Source organism: Vanessa tameamea, chromosome 21 (assembly GCF_037043105.1).
Source record: "Vanessa tameamea isolate UH-Manoa-2023 chromosome 21, ilVanTame1 primary haplotype, whole genome shotgun sequence".
Lineage (NCBI taxonomy): Eukaryota > Metazoa > Arthropoda > Insecta > Lepidoptera > Nymphalidae > Vanessa > Vanessa tameamea.
Genome location: NC_087329.1, coordinates 7781145 through 7802804, shown reverse-complemented (window position 1 = coordinate 7802804; position 21660 = coordinate 7781145). Strand labels below are relative to the sequence as shown.

Genomic DNA, 21660 nt, shown 5'->3' with positions numbered 1-21660 from the left:
TTGTGCCTGTAGTTACACTGGCTCACTCACCCTTCAAGGTGAAGGAACACAACAATACTGAGAACTGCTTTTTGGCGGTAGAATATCTGATGAGTGGGTGGTACCTACCCAGACGGGATTGCACAAAGCCCTACCACCAAGTATTTTGCATATATGGAGGAGAACCGGAGAGAAATTCAGTAGTTACCCTTTTCCAGTATATGAAATACAATGTAATGTTAGATAATTACAAATATATATCAAATATATCCTGCGTGAAAGTCAAAAGTATTAGCTCCACGCTTTTTTTATCATCTATATAATATTGTGTAGAGTAATATACCTTATGTATGAATGTATTTTTAATAAAAGATTTTTATTTACGAATCGGCAAGGTTTAAAACATCTGAGATTGAAAGTACTCAAGTGAAAAACTGCTTGTATTGCTGCTTGCGTTGTAAATATTAAAGGTTTTGTATGGAAAATATTGCTTAATTGTATTGCTGCTTGCGTTGTAAATATTAAAGGTTTTGTATGGAAAATATTGCTTAATAAACGATCAGCTGAATTTCATAACATTTTTTCTTTTTTACTACTTTTAATTTATTAATTTCTTGGTATTTTTTTCCCGTTTATATGTACTTTAGGACTATGTGTAGAACTATAATGGATACCACACACTCGCTAATAATCCAATCGTTAAACTATTCCATGCAAAACTTGAAGTTTTAACGAGTAAAATATTACGGGCAAAATGGATTAAACTTTTAAATTTCGTAGTATATTTCCTACAGAACTATAAACAAGAAAGTGTCCGAAATGTAAGGTAGCCGTTCACTTGTATGCGACTTCCTAAAATACATTTAAAAAAAAACAAACGAGCAAGAAGTTTTGCTCTACTTCTTATACGGGTATCAGGGTCACCGAGGTGTTTAATAGGCAAAAGGTTAGACTTATGAAGATAGGCCTTGTCACAAATACTCCGCGAGCGTACAGATACTTACGACCCCGATGGATCGCCGTGATATGTCAACGGTGTTGCCACATGGCTGGTTTAGGTTTCCAAAACCACTACTTTTATGCAAATAATAGCTTGGTAATTTTAACTTTACCAATTATATATTAAAAATGTAAAACATAATAATAATTAATTTTATTATTTTTTTTTTTGTATAAAGTAGAGAAATAAACATAAATATTTCTCTACTTTATACAAAAAAAAAAAACAAAAAATGTAGAGTAAGTATTTTAATTTTATGTATATAGTAGTAAGTTTCATCCTAGTTTTTCTAGGTAGAATCTACATTCCGAACCGATTCTAGATTAAAATATACTTTAATACTATATAAGTATTATGTCGAAATTATAGTGATTGTAAGAGCGAATAACTTTTTTAATTTTTATTTAATGTTGCCAGACATTAAAACTTTTACATTAAAACCAATGAAATGTAGAATTAGATCATTATTAATAATGACCTAATTCTGACATTCTCTAAAATGACATAAATACTTGTTGGAATTAGAGATTTAGTTTATATAATAACTGTTTGTTGTTCAATTGTAATACCTGGGTAAAGGCATCCCGTTATGTTATCCCACCGCGCTGTAATGTTCCAGGACCATGTGGCAGAATTCACAATATTTTCCTTCCCAAACAAGACAATAATTTGTTAGAATCCAAGCATTAAATCCACTGAGCCATGACTGTTCATAAAACCAATTACAATGTGACAGTACTATCGCCACGGTACCTTCTATTATTTTTCACATTGATTAACTACGATGATTACAACTTTGACTCACAAACGCATATCATCATTTAAACATGTCAATTATGAAGACATAACTAATTACTGACAACAGTATATTGTAAGGAGATTTATCGTAACATACTTTCTCTTTAAAACTTTAGATTTATGTTTTCTCATAGATTCGAGGACACGCTAAAATTTATAATTTTATAAATGTATACATCGTATTCTTAATTAAATACTGACCGAAATTCGCAATTTTTTTTTTTGGTAGTTGATGTTATATTTTTTATGTGTTTATAATTACACAAAAATTGTAGAAAAAAAAAAAACGACTTGAATTTAACATTTAATTGTAGTGAAGAAAATAAACGTATGTACATTCATTAATTAAAAAAAAATCGCACACAGAGGCTGTGTACCTAAGAGCTCATGGAAGACGTATTCAGTCATTCATCCCAACTTTAAAAGCATTTTTTCAGCTTAATAATAAACTTCAGATTTATAATTGTGCTTCTGCCTCGTTGGTCTTGTGGCTAGATATAAGGCACAGATCCCGATATTCTAGGTTCAAACCCCAGGTCAGATGAAATTTATCTGTTGAGCAATTCTCAGTAACCTGTGATCTGAATGACAATGTTTACACTCCCTTACCTTAGAAAACACGTTAAACCTGAATCGTTTTCGGTCGTGTCAGATTTGCCGTCCAATCTGATTATGAGAGCGATATAATATGACTATAATGACTTTATTATACCCTATATCTTCATAATTTATGTCATTTCGAGATATTCAGTATTAATTTGCTTAATTAAAGGTTAGACAAAATAACCTTTAAGCATCCCCTCGATTGAAAGTTATGCAAACTTACCTTCTTTACGGCGAATCATACAATTTACAATTCTGTTAAATAGAAATAATAATGCTTATGTTACCAATCCCTACAATTTACTGCATTGCTCAAAAGTTGTATATGTTTTCAAGCGATAATGAACCTTATGATGTTAATAGTAGAATTATTTTTCCATATTTATAATTGATTAATATCAATTTTGCTCTAACCCTACAATTTATTTTCGCTTTGATCTATAATTCTCTACAAATGTGTATTATGTGCTTTAAGGTGCGTTTCCACTTAAATAGCAATGGCATTTTATACGTTTGCTATTCATCAGAAAGTCAACTCGACATTGTATAGGTTTAATTGGAAATGTTCTAAATTTTTCTAATATGGTGATGCTGCCAGTGCTACGCCACATCTGCTTTTAAGGAATAGGTTTGTTTGAAATTAGTTAAAATATTTACCAGGTTATTTTGTACTGTCACTTCAAAGATTTTAAAAAAAATCACAGTATCGTCTTAATCGTTGTACCCGTCGATAGTATTTTGTGTTTCCACCTTTAGAGAAGTATCACTTTAAATGTTACCTATATCAGCTGTTAATTTTAGGTGTTTATTGATAAGTTGACGGTGTAACTATTTTAATAAAAAAAAAAAACGATTTATTTATGGTATTTGTTGTAAATAAATTACGGAATAATGAATACATGAATCGCTTTAACGATTCTTTCAATTAATATGTAATATTACGGTTAAATGTAAACATTATAATTTTAAACATGTAAATATTGTGTTTTCGTTTTTGCGCGTGTGTGTGTCGTAAGCAGATGATTCGCGATACAACCATTCAAGCTCAAATTGCGACACAAAGTACTGAAACACGGTAAATGTCAGCTGTTTTGTTTTGCTCCTTTGTGAATTGTATGTAAAGGGCACAGGGCTGTTTTATATTTATGTTCAGCTAAATAACGACACAGGTTATCAATATTTGTTAATTAATTTATTCGCTCACGATACGATTATAGTAAAATAATGATAAAACATTAAATTAAGTTTAGAGTAAATAATTTCCATTACTGGGCCTTCATTTTCTCTTAAAAAGGCTTAGAGTTTATTCAACTTCGCTACCCTGATGATTTATTGGATAGTGTCGCAGAAGTACATGTACGTTTCCTTACGATGTTTTTCTTCATTTCCCGAAAGCGAAATTTATTATAAACATAATGAATTATCAGTGATATTTGGCCGAATCCGCGAACTTAGATCAGGATTGCGGATTGCTTCAAAATAATATTTGTACAAATTTTTTAAAGCCTGTTTATTTTTCAGAATGAAACATAACTTTAATGAGCGATTATCATTAAGCTTAATTTAATAGGAACGTAAAATAAATAAAATGTTTTAGGATGTCACATTCACAATACATAGACCAAGACTAATATTTAAAAAAAAAAAATACACTTACACCCGTAATCTTTATACTTAAAATGCATAGACAAAATAAGTTCACAGATAAGAAAGAAAAATGATGTGAATATGCAAAATAAACCTCATTGTACATTATTTAATCTGTGTATTTTTTCGGCAGGTCAGTGTACGGTGATTTATCTCGTGTTGATCGCAAACCTGTTACATGCTCCGCAAACGGTAGGTCACCAGCCGGTTACATTACAATCGCCAACTTTAAACATGTGTTGAATACTAACAGTCTGATTAACTTGGGAAAATCATTTGATTGGTCTAAACTCTTGGACTATGCGCTGTGTTAGGTGACTTTATCTCATACAAATATTTCTATTATCTGTTATATAAAATGTTATGTACATACATATTTTGTATATTTTTCTAGTATTAAAAACAGGATATAGATAAATATTTAAAGATCAAGGTTAAATTTAGTTTTTATAGTCTTTGTATCTTAAAAATAAGAAAATATAATAATATATTATATATTTATTTTTGAATTGTTATAAGTACACTGTAATGGTTAAAGAAATATAAACTTCGATTAAAAATAAAAAAGCCATATATTTAATTCTACCTTTGCCGAAATTGCAAAAAAAAAAAACAAACAAAATGTCGTTCTTAATTTGAAGAAAAATAAACTAGCCGTGTTAAATCGTATATTTTAAAATAATGCTTATTTTCGTTCGTATTATAGTAGTATGCGTTTGCGTTCGATATTATACATGTGTGCCTTCGTTCATTTGTTTGAATTTATACTACATATATAGAATTTTCGTGGACATGTGTGAAGGTTTACCACATAGTGCAAACAACACAATTGCAAACAAGTAAATTGAAGCCATTACAATGTGTGCTGGGTATTACTTTATTAATAAAACAAATTAAATATGCAATTCGCCGAGAATACATAATATTTATCTTTCATTAAATTTGCAATATTTGGTTGTAAATTTTTTTATTTCGAATCTTACAAGATAAATTAGGATTATTTCCTTTTATACTACAGAATTGAAATTTTACATGTTGATTCAGTTTTTATGTGCAATATATTTTACATACATGACCAGCTTCGACATCCAGTATTGGCTCCAGAACTCCTCAACGGTCAACAGCATTTCGTATATAAAAGTGTTTTTTTAATATCTTATATCACGATAAAGTTATCTCTCTAATTCGATTTTAAAATATGAATGTCATCGATGATCAATTCCTCAGCGATATAGGAAATTAAGGGGAAATGAGAAACGTCATTATGTTTTAATGGATCTCTGCGTTTCCTGAGCAAGAGATATTTCATACCGGCCAGTATTTGCGGTAAGCTACCATTGCATTATATTACGGAACACAATTCCTCTTGATGTCATTTTATAGAAATGTGCAAATCACGACAGTCTAACCGAGCACGACCGCGTTTCTAATGTTGTAACGATCACTTGATACGTCCACACCTTGAAGGATAAGTATTTAATATAATAAGGTTTTATATAACAAAAAATAATGGCACGTAACACGAACGCTCACAAAAAATAAACATCTTTAAATATTTCATATTTCGAACAGGAAACGGGAATAACAAAATTAAAATGAATTAGAGAAAATATTTGAGATTGATGATGACGCATTTTTCCGATTCATGCAGATTTCTTGAATCACCGAGCATGTGTAAACTCATTGCTCAGCTGATTTTGAAGCTGCGATCTTTTGTTTAATTCCAAGAATTCCACTGGATTCTGAATTCCACTTTTTATATATTAAGTACTAACCTGTATGCATGCACGTGTACTGGACAGCCCGTGATGGGGTTGTACAATAGAAGCACGCATGCCACCACGTCCCCTTGCACGACGGCGCTGGTGATGCTGCCATGTGGTATGAAGTGCTTTATCGTTTGCTGCTTGCCCTTGGCTGTCACATTCTGGATGATCTTCAGGCCCTTATGGGACACCTGTTTAATATAAACACTTTTTTTTTATTCAATTTAAGTAACAACTACCGGTTACTTAAAAACAATACTGAGAAGAAACGGCGATAGACAAACTATTAATAAATTGATTTTATAATATATTATAAGCAATTTACTAATAAGTAGTTACATTTAATGTAAATATAATTTTATACTCTATAGCATTCAGGAATAACGTAGTTTCTTTCTATCAGTGAAATTATTTTAGAATTGTATCATTAGTTTCAAAGATTTTAATTATGATAGCATGGTGGTAGGGCTTTGTACAAGCCCGCCTGGGTAGGTACCACCCACTTATCAGATATTCTACCGCCAAACAGCAGTACGAAGTATCTTTGCGTTCCGGTTTGAAGGGTGAGTCAGTAAGTACAGGCACATGAGACATAACATCCCAGTTCTAAAGTTTGGTGGCGCATGGGCGATGTACGGAATGGTTAATATTTTTTACAGCGCTATTGTCTATGGGCGGTGATGACCATTTACTTCGTCAGCCTACCTAAAAAAAAAAAAGAAAAAGAGATATAAACCCACGACACGTACCAATAATAAGTGTTTTCGTTTCGTCTTTCGAGAAATAGATTGTCTTTAGACGTAACAGTCACAAGTAAAATGAAAACTGGTATCTTTGTTCTCGTTTGCCTCATTTTTAATGATAATTTTATATATAACCTTGTTGTTAATAAGCGAAAAATGTGTTGAGAACGAATTACTCATACATTTCTTTTTATATTTCGTTGAAGAGTGCAACTCTCTAAGGAGGTCGTATAAAAAAAAATTAGTCTACATTTTACTCGTAACGAGTGTGTGTGTGTGCGTGTGTGAGAATTGTGTGTATTTTGCATGTGATTTTGCATATAGTTTATGATGTAATATTATCAGTCAGGATTCTGAATCCTGCCTTTTATATACTTGTACATATAAATAAATTATTTTAACATAGTTCTTAACATTATATGTATATAGTAATTATATGTTTTCTAGATTGTTCATTCGTGTATTAACAATTACTAAAAAAAAAAAAATGTAACACACTGCTCTTGAGTATAATTATAAATAGTACTTACTGTTAACTGTACTGAAATGACTTTACCTGTAGAGTAACTTTGAATGGTTCTAAGTTCCTCGCTCGCTCTTCAAGGAGTCTTATCGCAGGTAAGGCGAACTCTTCGCCTCGCAGGCCGCGCGACTCCTGCGCGCCGAGAAACCAAACGTAGTACGACGCTTTCTTAATATCTTTCTTTAGTCTCAACGCCATTTTGAATAAACTTCTATGTCATTGTTGAATAACTGAAAAAGAATTTATGGTCAGATTTCGGTCTGGATTTAATGTTAAGAAATGTAATTGTGGTTTGGTTTTTGAAATTATCGTCACGTCGATTGCTATAACGTTGCTATAAATATACAAGTTTACATAATTACCTATCAAAATAAAAAGTAAAGTAAATATAATTATTACTGATACCGTGATTTAAGTTAATATTGATATATGGATATACCGTTAGTCTAGAGAAACGGCAAAGAAAAAAACATCTCAGTAGAATCGGAGATTTTAAAGTTAGTATTATAATCTCATGATTCGAAATGCACGTAAAGCCATTGGTCCTGCTCTTGAAGTCTATCTGATCGTTTCGTTTCATTGAATTATGAGAGAGACGGAAGTCAGAAAGATAAAAAGAGTGCTCCACCCGTATTTGCTGACTCTCCTGCACAAATGATTCGTCTTTAAAACTAGTCGCCATTGCCGAAATTCATTAAGAAAAACTCTTTTTTCATACGGACTTGTTTTCATTTTGGACATATTTACAGATTTAATACTTATTACTTTTTTCATTGAATAGGTAGACAAACGGACAAATAAAAACCACCTGATGCACCATGTCACCATTGTCCATAGACATTGGTGCCGTAAGAAAGTTTAACCAAATTTTAACCATTCCTTAGATCACCAATGCGTCAGCAACCTTGGGAACTAAAATGCAACGTCCCTTGTGCCTCTAGTGAAACTGGCTTCCCAAGATCCTTGCAACAAGCCCTACCGCCAAGAATATATATTATAAGGAGTATTATGCTGTTCAATGGCATTCAAACTCCATAAACCCAAATACCTTAATTGCATATGTAATGAAATTATATTACAATGAATTTGTATCAGTTCAAATGAGTTTGGCATACTTTAGTGAAACAACTTGGGCACGTCACTGACCCCGTTTAATTTTACATTGTAAGCTAAATTCTTGTTTAATATAATAATGCTTGTTTTGTTCGTTCTGTCGAATTTAGCGTTCTTCACAAGGAGTTGAAACTTCGTACAGCCGTTAGTAATAGTTATGTGAATTTATTGACATATCAAACGTTATTATTTATAAAAAAAAACAATTGGAGCTATGCCAATTTTGAACCAGTACATAATTATTTACATAACGAAGGCCCCTTAAATATCCAAGTCGCAAGTCCCGAGATCTGATCAGAGTTTCCCTCTCTGATACACGATGGACTCGAAACGCGGTGAATCTAAGGAATGCTGAGAAGTTACGTCTTGCAAAATTGTATTTTTATGTCAATTATTTATATATCATATTTATAAATATATTTTTAAAATTAATGTACAATAAAATACAGGACAAAAGACAGCTTTATCGCTTATTAACGATTTCTTCCAGTCAACCTTTGAGTTAGGATGTTTGAAAACTAACATTAGGTCGACATTACTATTAATAAGCACGCACACACTTATAAACAAATATTATATGTATAAGAGCCGAGATGTCCCAGTGGTTAGAACGCGTGCATCTTAACCGATGATTTCGGGTTCAAACCCAGGTAGGCACCACTGAATTTTCATGTGCTTAATTTGTGTTTATAATTCATCTCGTGCTCGGCGGTGAAGGAAAACATCGTGAGGAAACCTGCATGTGTCTAATTTCAACGAAATTCTACCACATGTGTATTCCACCAACCCGCATTGGAGCAGCGTGGTGGAATGCATATTCCACCACGCTGGAGAAGGTATGGAGCATTCCATACCTTCTCCTCAACGGGAGAGGAGGCCTTAGCCCAGCAGTGGGAAATTTACAGGCTGATTATGTTTATATGTATTATAATTTTTATATTTAATTAAATTCCAATATGATTAACATACAACAATAATCCTCTGAGGCTAAACAGTATTAATATTCCTTTTAAGTAATATGTATTCAATTTCTGTGGCCAGGTCCTTAATATTCTGCACCTGAGTGGTATAGGGCACGTGACGAATTGCCCATATTTAAATTGTGTGTGTAAACATACTTAACAATTGCAAAATACGATATTAGATTTGAATAGCCACGAGCCTATTGTAACAATAAGGATTGTACCTTATTTACTTGAAATTACTTTTGAACAAACTAAAAAAACTTGTAGTTTCATGTTCGTTATCTCAGAACTCCGTTATTATTGAATCGTGTTTTTTTTAATGATTATTAATTATTTAAATTTGAAGTAAAAATACAATCCCTGATAGTAAAAAAATACGGGTGATTTCTTTATGGGATCGAATTTTATTGACAGTATTTTCTCAAGAGTTTATTTCGAGTCGGTTTTATTTTTATTTGGGCGAAATGGAAATAGATAAATAAACTAGGTAGATAAAATAAAGGTTAAAAAAATGGTCATTTAAAAAAAACTGTCAGGAACTACTCAGGTGATGAACTACTACTAATACTACTACTTCTTTATCATTATACTACTACTTATTCTGCCAACATATGGCATTATATAAAGGTCAATTGGCACACATTCACTTCGCAAATCTTTTACATTACAACTGTTCTGAATTTTAAAATATAATTTACAGATATTTTCTAATCTAATTAATATTTTTATTTAATCTTTTATTTGACATATTATATTTTATCAATAAACATTAAGTATCGAACGGATTATTTGAAGTTATATAAAATTAAATAGTCATTTGTTTTTTTATCAAATAACACGACATCCACAGATAATTTCGTTAAAGTTTATTTAATTTTTTTTTTTAATATCTATATATTGTATACATAATATTTTTAGTGGAAATGCAGTATGTGTACGTTCGAACATTTCGTTTAGCATATGCAATATTCGAATGCAGGCTGCAATTTTATTGTATATATACAGCACGACTGACCGTTGTTTATTAAGAATTCTCTCACGCATTCATTGCTTCACTTGTTCACAAACCTTGACTTCTTTCTTAACAGCTCACTGAGAATATACGAAAACCACTAATACTTATGAAAAATGCTAGCATTGCTCAATATTTACGATTGCTAAACACCTTAATTAGATTTCTGTAATAAGGTATGAGGTCCGTTAATTAATTGCCGTGCATTTTTGTAACAATTTCAATTATACTATTTTTTTTGTTTTATTTCCTATCGTCAATACAATATTACTTTACAAGTATATAAAGTTAACTGTTTAAGTAAACTAATATGTGGGTTTCTATATATATATATATATATTTGGGTGTGTGTGTGTGTCAATCACGCGATTACTACTGAATCGTTCGTAGATGGTTAAATATATAATTTTTGGTATTTCATCGATCCATACTTTTTTTTCAGATTTCATTTATAAAATTCAAGTAGGTCAGGTAACAGGTAGTCTATGTATGAATATAAAAGTTCAGTACAGTTCCTTTTTCTCGTCCGTTTCTCAACCTATATTTTAACAGTAGATAATAGATAATAGATACACTGTTACTGAAAAATCATGATCGAACGTTTTCGTATTTCGTCCATCTGGCGAACACCAGTTAAATGGATAATTATTAGCACTATTAGAAGTATCATAAATTGGTCATTTTGATTTTTATATAGATTAATATTTAAACGATAAATTGGATCGTTTCATATATACGTTAGCCGATAACTATAAATAACGTATTGCTGTAATAAAACGTACGTAACGTCGTCAATAACGGCACAGATTCACGTGTCAGTTCGCCTGGTGAGGAGCGTGCTTAACGCACTTTTGCAATGTGTAATTTTATAAAATTACATTACGGTGTCTTTATATCGAGTCGTAATTACATACGTTATACATTTTTTTTTTTAATGTAATTCGGTTTTTTATTTATGTATACAGCCGGGATGGTTCATTGGGTAGATATTAATTCTTATGATGACCGCGTGTTCAATTTTGGGCAGTGATTACTGAGTGTGTCGGCTTAATTTGTGTTTATAATTCGACACGTACAATACTGTAAAAACATCGTGAGATGCTACTTTTGTGGGATGTAAATATATTAAAAATCAAAATCAAAATGTACTTTATTCAAGTAGGCTTTTACAAGCATTTTTGAATCGCCATTTAACAAACTATATTAAGTAAAGCTACCACCGGTTCGGAATGTAGATTCTACCGAGAAGAACCGGCAAGAAACTCATAAAAAAACCATATATAGATAAGAGGTATTTGCTAAGCAGCGTGACATTTACGGGCTGTTATATATATTCTAGTATTATAAACAAATAAAATTTGTCTGTCTGTAGGAGGTGATATCCGGAATTAATGACCCAATTCTAAAAAAGTAATTTACTGGTAGAAAGCTTCACTATTCCTAAGTGCTATCCATTATATTTATATCATAATATTTTCTTTATTATTAATTGCATCAGACAACCAGAGGGTGGGGCGTAAGGAAATTTTAGTTAAGTACGTACGACTACATGATCATCGAATAACAAATGTTTAACTTCTGTCACAAAATAAGCTTGTGAGTATTTACCATCCAAAAGTTGCCAGTTATAATATTACGTAACATAAAATAAAAATATATATATAAAAATTTATGACTACATTGTCAATTTTAAATCACTATATAGCGTGTTAAAATGTACAGTTTTCTACACGCTATATATATTTTATACTTTTTCTTAACACGCATTTGTCAAAAAATTAATGAGGCCACGTTATAGAGAATCATACTTTATTTCTCTAAATTATGACCGCAGGCCAAATAGCCGTTAGAAGCTTTGAAGAACTGATACAAGAATTTTATTCCGTTAATAGCTGTTAGAAAAAAAAAACTAAGTGTACTATCTACATACGATTCACAACGAAGAGTAATTTTAGGCGAACGAATAACATGATAGAAAACACAATTAAAAGATTGAGAAATTAGTCGTTACGCCCCTGCGCTCGGTGTATTCTAGGCTATTCTACGTTCACGACTACATTGAAACAAGAGCCCAGAAAGCGTTATCTAAATATATTAATGTTTGTTTGATAAATTAAAAAAAAAATGTTTATGGTTTCGGTAGAGCATATTACAAAACCTATAATTTTGGTGATATCATAGGAATTAAACCGCAACCAAGCTGTTACGTATACAATGTATGTATATTAATTGTTAACAAACATTTGTAACAGAAAATAAATCCCGCTGAGTTTCTTTGGCCATTGACACATCTCAAACCTCTACATATTTATTTCCAAATCGATGATGATGGATATATTATTAATAATGATTTTAGGTATATATTATTAGGTATAATGTTTTTTTTTTTGCAGAGTCAAATGCTTAAAAATAAAGATTTTGAATTTTGACAATGAAAAAATAAGGTTGTTCTAGTCCAGTAACCGATTATTCGACGTAAGCAAACATTCAAAGATAATAAATTTCTGGTAGGTTCGATATGAAATTGGACGTATAAATTTAAAAAAAAAGGCTACCGATGTCGTGCCACATCCGGTTAGGAGGAAGTTGCTTTCGCTATACAATAGGTATGAATTAAATAACAGACACAATTAAATAAATTGACAGCGTTTGAGAATTATAAAATGACAAGACATAAATAAGTTTAAATAATATTATGTAAAAATGCCGAGATGGCCCAGTGGTTAGAACGCGTGTATCTTAACCGATGATTTCGGGTTCAAGCCCAGGCAACCACTGAATTTTCATGTGCTTAATTTGTTTATAATTCATCTCGTGTTCGGCGGTGAAGGAAAAGATCGTGAGGAAACCTGCATGTGTCTAATTTCAACGAAATTCTGCAATTGCATTGGAGCACCGTGGTGGAATATGCTTCAAACCTTCTCCTCAAAGGGAGAGCAGTGGGAAATTTACAGTCTGCTAATGTATATATGTATTAGATAGAGAGAGAGGGGGAAAAGTCACCTGAAGAGTACATAACGCTTTTTCGTTACCTTCAATATTTAAATAAACTTCTATACATGACTTGGAACTTTTTATTTCGTCTAACTATTTTCAAGCAATTGTCCGTCTGTAGGTATGTCAATGACGTGTCGATACTAAGAAAAAACGATGTTTATTTAGGCAAACATGTGATGATAATTGTGTGAAACAATATGCATTGTTTTTAATGTTGCGCCATTATTATATGTGTTTATGGAATTACAATGGCTAATTATTTTTCGGTGCTGATGACAACGAAAATATCATTGATGTCTTTTTTTATTTTCAATAAATTAAATGTATCTATTATTTATTATGATATACTTAATAATTATGATATACAGTATAATTGGTGGTACTATATTTAAAAAAAGCGTGATAACAAAACATTTCATTATATAAAAATCGTTAATCAGTTACTTATTCCTTGAAGTAAAACAATTTCAGTATTTAGTTTAATTCTTAAATATTTAAATAACACTTTTTATTGACTCCATTAGTGACAGGTTCATTTTTCGTCCAGAGAATCGGAATTGCGATTCAACGGGAAATTGCACTCTGTTATCCCTGTCACCATTCCGAGCCGTCGCGTCGTGATTTATAAGTATATGTAATTTTCATTTGTGTATGATTGTTTAAATCCTAAGTATATAAAAAAGGCAAAGATAAACAGCTTTACTTAGACACTCTAATTCATTTATATGTTTTTCAATAAATTTTCCTTTGGCGAACATTAGTATAAATAAGTGAACAATTATTTTTATAACAATGATTTTTATGTCATAAGTCATTTTCGAAATGAACGAATTAGATCGTGTTTACGTTCAAATGCAACCGAGTTAATTGATGATCTTTCACTTTTACTTCCAGCACAATAAGTTCGACTAAACACATTTATTAAGTATGGGAAGTCCGTAGAACAATATGCGATGAGAGACGCAGTGCCCGAATATTAAGGTCAGTCGGTTATGAGGCTCTCATACCTGTCTTGAAAGCGCATTGTGTTTTTATACATCAACGAAAACATCTGCTTATTAACATATCAGGTTGTGTGAATTTAGTCACAACATTTATCTAGAAATAACATCTTTAAACGATATAGACAACCATCTTTAAATCAGTCATCTTTTTATAATTTATTTTGCTCTAGTTGTCGCCCGCGTCTGTATTCATTTTAGGGGGTTGGTCGTCAGGTTCTTCCTTGGTAGATGTTTCATACCAAATTTCAATAAATTCAGTATAGAGGTTTGGCCTTGAAACAGCGACAGACAGACAGATAAAGATACTTTCGCATATAAGTATAGATGAACAGACGAGCAATTGGAGCATCTGATGGTAATTCCATATTGCCAATAGCCACTGGTATTGTTAGCAGTACAATAACTACTTAACGCCATCAATATAGTCCCACTCATCACATATTTATTCTACACATCATATATTTTACTGCAAAACAATACATAGGATGTAGTTTAGGTTTTAGAAGTGTGTAAGTCAACGTTACAGCCACAAGGGATATAACATCTTAATTTTCAACGTAGTGCATTTGTAAGTGTCATTCATTTATGTCATGTCATTCACTTATCATTCATTCATTCATATAGTCATGGGCAACGATCGGGTCGGTGAACAGGTAGCCCTTTTGCTAGTCTACCTATTTTAAATAAAATAAAAATAGTGAGAGTATGAGGTTAATTGACGCCAATTCTTGAGCAAGAATTTATTTCTGTGTTCTTTTATGAGTATTTATTAACATAAGAATTGATAACATTAAATTATTAAATATATACAAATATGAATTAAAAATAGTTAATGAATTAATAATTAATTAATTGATTTATGAGTTAAAATTATTATCCATGATCAAATACTGGATCATCTTAGTTTCAATAACAATATTTTAAATGCGCAAGTAACTCTTTACCTCTTCACGTTAGAACCGCTGAAGCGATTAAAATTAAATCTGGTATGCAGATAGTCTGAGTACTTAATAAAATCAAGAAATAATAATATCAATTAGAGCTATAATCATTGATTTCTTAATGGTGATCAAATTTATTAATATCTGGTTCATAAAAAAACCTGCTCCAAATGTTTCTTCACGAAGTTAAATTGAATTTTATTTACAAACGATTCTATTAACAGGTGCGTCGGCGTGTAACCCGCCACGGTACTTGAAGGCGAGTTAGTGGGTGACGCAAGTTTCACCAAACAATCAAATCTCAATAGCTTATAACAGTTTTCAAACCGACTGGAATTTAACCTTGATTTAACCAATTTGGAAAGCGGTCATTGTCCTATGCGGTGCATAAAATACTAATTATTCTTACTTACTTTTTTTGACTGTTCTTTATAACCGAACCCCATTGTATTTATGGTATAGATCTGTTTACCCACAAAGGTTCACCCCTTCATCGTAAATTATCAGCTGGTACTCCTCTAGATACCGCAGGAGCTGGCAGTTTACAATGGACTCCATTACCTTGGAGAGAACAAGGGGAACAAGAGGGTGATGACTATAGGCCTGTAATTGGACGGGTCCGAGCGGTTAACCTTTTTAAGGATCGGATGAACCAAAGCAGTCTTCCAAGAGATCGGGACGACGCCTTATGCATAGGATTGCCGGAAAAGACGCGTTAAGACCGGTGCCAACTCGGGAGCACATGTCCGTAGCACGATTGGAGGGATGCCATCGGGTCCACTCGACTTATGAATGTCCAAGGAAAGAACTGTAAAACTAATTTAAGATCTGTGTTTGCATTAACAATATATACAACCCACCAATATATTTTGTAACTTGTTATTAAAGAGATATCTAAATAAAACCGCTTTCTTTTGTTCCCCACAAGTTTTTATATACACTGTTTATTTAAATAAAATGTATATTAATTTGATTACTACGCATATATATAAATAAGTATATTCTGTAAATTACAATATATGATGTAAAATAAATTTATCAATTTAACAAAAAAAAAAAACAGTAATATCACTGCGATCATTGAATAATATCATAGTTACAAAACTTAAATAATTATTATTTATTCAAGAACACATCTTAAACATATTTTTAGAAAACATTAAATAAAATTAAAAAACATTAACATTTCTACTATATATATTGAAGGTCATTGACCCGTCTGGTAAAAACAATGCAATTGTTAGTGGTTGTTAGTTAGATACTTTTATAATGATACTTTATAAATTCAATATAAGTAGGTACGAATCGCTTGGGCATTAATAATTACATTGTCTCTTATGTAACGTGGAATTCGTGTGGAATTTTAATGAGTACTTGTGCATATTTTAAACAAGGTGTATAAGTTTCCGCCCGTGATTTCGTGTGTAGGTATGATGTCCTTGTGTATGCAAAATTTAATGATGAACTTAACTTTCGGATTTATGATATGAATGGATGGTTAATGATTTGATAATGGTGTTATTAATCAAATTAATATCTCGCTTATTTTAATTAATAATCAAAAATAAAATATTATTTATTCAAGTAGGCTCATTAAAGCGACCTCCGTGGTCGAGTAGTGTGTACACCGGTTTTCATGGGTACGCCACTCCGAGGTCCCGGGTTCGATTCTCGGCCGAGTCGATGTAGAAAAAGTTCATTAGTTTTCTATGTTGTCTTAGGAATTTACAGAGAATGTGAATAAAGTCCAATTAATGTTATATATAACCTGATTGGAAATCAACGAATACTGAGTCCACGCTTTTTATCATTAAAATAATCCTGTGTTGAATAATATGCCTTATTTATAAATGTGTTTTTGGCAGATACATTTTTAAAAAACCCAGGTTAATACCTATAAACGAACAAATAAAATATAAGAACATCGGATTTGTTTTATTTTCTTCTGTCAATATTTATATAAGTTGTAAATAAGACTTAAATTACGCTTGGATGTTTTGTTTGACGTCTATTGTCTGGAAGGAAATAGAAATGGAATTATTTGAATATTATTCTGGAGAGAACAAAACGATTATACATTGTATGTTGTTGATACTTATGACACGAGCCTTGTGTCAAACCGATATTATCCGGTCAGTCACCTCTGATTTTTCACTAACCGAATTCAAAATAGGAAAAGGTTCGCACTACGGATGTGGGTAGTAGCTTTTTACATTGAATTTATAACTCTAACATGACGATTCAAAGGTCCTTTTACGAGCCTACTTGAATGAGAATATTATTATTTTGTTTGGTAAATAGCTGATGACGGGTCTCGGAGACACAGGTACTCTTAAAGGAACTCTAAAAAAGCAAATCAACTTGCCGCTATATTATTAAAAATAAAAATAAAAACAAAACGTCGTGAGGAAACTTACATGTTTTTCACGTGTGTGTGTAAACTGGTACACATGTTAAGGGTTTGTCCAGCATTGGGATACTACCGCTGTTACCTTTCTTTATCTATACTAATATTAAATGCGATAGTAACTCTATCTGTCTCTTTCAAGGCCAAACGACTGAACTGAATTTGATAAAATTTAGTATGAAGCGTGCTTGAATTCCAAGCAAGGACAGAGACGACTTTTTTATACTTAACACCTGACGACCACTCGAATTCGGGAGCGAAGCCGCATAGACAACTATAATATACTAAATCCTTTTTCGAAACTAATTGAATCTGGTATAATTTATATGTAACTATATTGTAGTTCAGTAGTATTTTATTTATTACAAAATAGTACTCGTTTATTAGTAAAGTTTGACTATTACAAATAAAAAAGACGGTATCTATATACGTGTACCTATGTACAGGGAATGCTCATAATACATAATATATATAAGTAATACCTCTCCGAGTTCCCACTTCCTAGGCATGTGTATCAACCGTGACATGAAGACGAACTTATAACGTTTAAGCGACAGTATCGCGGTTACCGTTATAGTCTGCCGTTAACGGTTAACGTCACAGTTAACTGTTATGTAACCCGCACCCGTGCCAACCAGCAACCTTGGTTAATTGCAACCCACATAGCGAGCTGGGTCACGGAAGGAGTAAGATTATTACTATGATAAGAACTATCACTTGTAATGTTTATTTAACAAAATGTTTATATATGTTGTAATAGGCGTATTACACACACGGTTTTTATAGATAAGACAATAATATAATACTTACTTACATTACATTACATTAGCAGCCTGTAAATTTCTCACTGCTGGGCTAAGGCCTCTTCTCCCTTTAAGGAGAAGGTTTGGGAGCATATTCAACCACGCTGCTCCAATGCGGGTTGGTGGAATACACATGTGGCTTAAATTCGTTGAAATTAGACACATGCAGACTTACTCACGATGTCTTCCTTCACCGTCGAGCACGAAATGAATTATAAACACCAATTAAGCACATGAAAATTCAGCGGTGCCTGTCTGGGTTTGAACCCGAAATCATCGGTTAAGATGAACGCGTTCTAACCACTGGGCCATCTCGGCTTACTATACGGCAATACTTACTTACTAATATAAATTTAATTGGTGTTATGGTTTTATGCATTATGAGTAGGTACCACCCATCAGATATTCTTCCGCCAAACAGCAATACTTTGTATTGTTGTATTCCGGTTTGTGCCAGTGTTAATACAGGCACAAGAGACTTACCATCTTAGGTTACCAAGGTTGGCGGCGCATTGGCGATATATAGAATGTTTTATATTTCTTATAGAGATAATGTCTATGCGCGGTGGTAACTATATAAGTCTATCGTCAGGTGGTATATACCATATTTTTATTGCTTTACAGCTTCATAAAAATTAAATTTGAAGCATTAAACAATTCATATTAAAAAACCCAAGACAAAAACGGAAATATTTGTACATGAAATATAAGTAACATCAAACAAAAGGTGTACTTGAAACAATAATAAAACAAAACGACACGGTGTTACTTCATAGTAAACCACTCAGCTTTAGTTCAAACGGAATGGAAAGGATTTATGGAATTAATCTCGTTCTGGCGAAGACGAAAATTTTATGACATGTTAGTCAAATCAAGATTAAAAAACAAAAGCCAGTCGAAAATGAGAACATGAATACAAATTTCCCGGTAGATATGATTGCTTTGCGACCAGGGCCGGATCTACCATATGGCTTTTTGGGCTTCAGCCCAGGGCCCCGTGGATTCAAGGGGGCCCCAACTAAGTCAAGTCAAAGTCAAAAATAGACGATAATGCGAAAGAATCCATAACTTCATTAAATTAAACAGGTCGTATAGTTTCAAGTCTACGGTGGTAAGTACGTGTAACCCCTGAGTAGTGTTAGCCCAGGGCCCTCTAAACTTACGGTCCGGCCCTGGTTACGACGCATCTTTTCGGCACGACAATGTTCCGCGCATTCCGTCTGCCTTTTGTTTTATAATCTGTGGTATAACGTTAAAATTTAATTCCGGTATGGGCAAAGAGGCAAACCGTTGAAAATGTGTTACTTCCGCTTTCTAACATTGTTCTTGATACATTGATGGTGAAAAAGAGAAAGGATGTCTCATCCTATTTTGTATATTCATATATAGTAAACTCGAAACGTCTTAAGAGGAAAGGAGGACTGTTTATGTTCAGTAAGAAATTTATATGATTACTTAAATTTAATATTTTAAAAGTTAAGTCGGCTCATTAAGTCGGTACATAAAATCTGATGATGATGTATTTATACGTAGATATTTATTAATTAATAACTATTTATTTAAAATTTAATTGTAACAGAACGCAGTGTAATAAATAATCCTCTTTTCATCTCTCTGTGACTCTTTAAATATGGCTATTCTTTATCTAACATGACAATAGTGAGACTGATTAATATGTAAAAGTTATTGCTCTTAATATAATTGTTAAATTAATTATTATTATTTTTATTGTAAATAGATTTTACTGTATTTTGCATAAACAATGGCCTCGTACCTTAGATACTAAAATATTTTGGAAGAAGACAACGGTTGTGAAACCTGAGACAAGGCTAGGTACCTAGGTAGGTAGCTAGGCAGTCAGAGATCGGCTGACGCTCTACTAATTGTATGTTTGTTTATTTATGTTATAGGTGGCAAACGAGCAGGAGGCTCACCTGATGGAAAGTGACTACCACCGCCCATGGACATCTGCAACATCGGAGGGAGGGGGGGGGGGTCTTGCAGGTGCGTTATTGTTTATATTTTAAAATACATCGAGGGATTATTTTCACATTACCAAGTTTATAAGTCCATTTACGCATTACGGGGTCCTATTTATAGTGAGACAATTAGGGCGGAATGATGGCAGTACATGTATATTGTTGGTGTCGATTCTTTAGCTGGGTTTGTCTTCCGTCCGCAATCCGTGCTAGTATAATAGCTTATTGTTCTACCAAGTCACGACTTATGAATAACAAGCAATTTTCACACTTACGTTGTCGTAATAGGAACTAATATAGCTTGGGAATACACGATGTCATATAAGCACACAATTTTATTGTCCTAAAGAGTAGGTCGGTGTGAACTTTGTAGAAACAATTTATTTATTTTACCTTTTCAAATTTTAATTAAATACAATTATTTTAGATAATGACCGCTCCGCCATGTTGGATTTGAAATGGTATACTTCACATAACATGAGATTCATGCTCGTCATATCAATATTCTGAATTTCTAGCCGGTGAGACTGGAAACTACTGATGTCATGTTGATGATGATGTATACTGATATCATATACTGAACGCGTTGCATCTTTTGTATTTGTTTTTTGTATCAAAATAAACTTTTTTCAAGTACTTTTAAATCGTCATTTTACAAAACTGTATTAAGTAAAGTTACCACCGTTTCGGAAGTAAATTCTATCGAGGACTGACAAGAAACTCAGTAGTAACCCTTTTTAACATTTGTTAGTTAAATACAATATGTATAATATATCCTGCCTTAAAGTGAACAAGTAAAATCCACGCTATTTAATCATCTTTATTATCTTGTGTTGAATAATATACTGTATATAGGTTTTTCTGTATTTATTTAAGTTGTTATAAACACCTTTGAATCATCACTGGTTCAGAATGTAGACGCTAACTTATAATCGCTAAATATTAATCACCGAGAAAAAACACGGTCATTACTATAAAACGTAATAAACTTTTGATATTTTAAATTGAATTAATTGTCGTTCCTTTTAACGATACTACATAATTATAATTACAAAGCGCTCATTTTATTTGAATATCTTATAAAATTAAATGTAAACGAATAAACAAGAAAACCGCTAAATAGCATAAAATTAAAATGGAACGGGATGTTGATGTAAAAATAAACCCAATCGTTGTTTTTTCATTAAATTATTTGGTAAGAAAATGAGTTTTTAAAAAAAGAGGTTTAAAAACTCGGCGTTTCGATGCACTCGGTCGTGTCATGTTTTTATTTCGTTTTACGTAAAGAAAGCCGGAACCTAACCGGCAAATGGCAAGTAATTAATTGCCTATTGCGACTTAAATTTGTCGTTTCATTCCACGCAACTATTTACATATATA

General features: G+C 32.2%; 1 protein-coding gene across 1 annotated transcript in view; it reads right to left on the bottom strand.

The window, feature by feature from the left end:
- Window positions 1–21660, bottom strand: part of LOC113395607 (zinc finger CCCH domain-containing protein 13) — an 82941-nt gene that overhangs the window by 16776 nt on the left and 44505 nt on the right. The window contains exons 3-4 of the mRNA XM_026633240.2: window positions 7093–7289; window positions 5803–5984 (exon numbers count right to left, since the gene is read on the bottom strand). Of these exons, the coding sequence (XP_026489025.2) occupies window positions 5803–5984; window positions 7093–7257 (347 nt within the window). The 5' untranslated portion in view covers window positions 7258–7289. The remainder of the gene's footprint in view (window positions 1–5802; window positions 5985–7092; window positions 7290–21660) is intronic.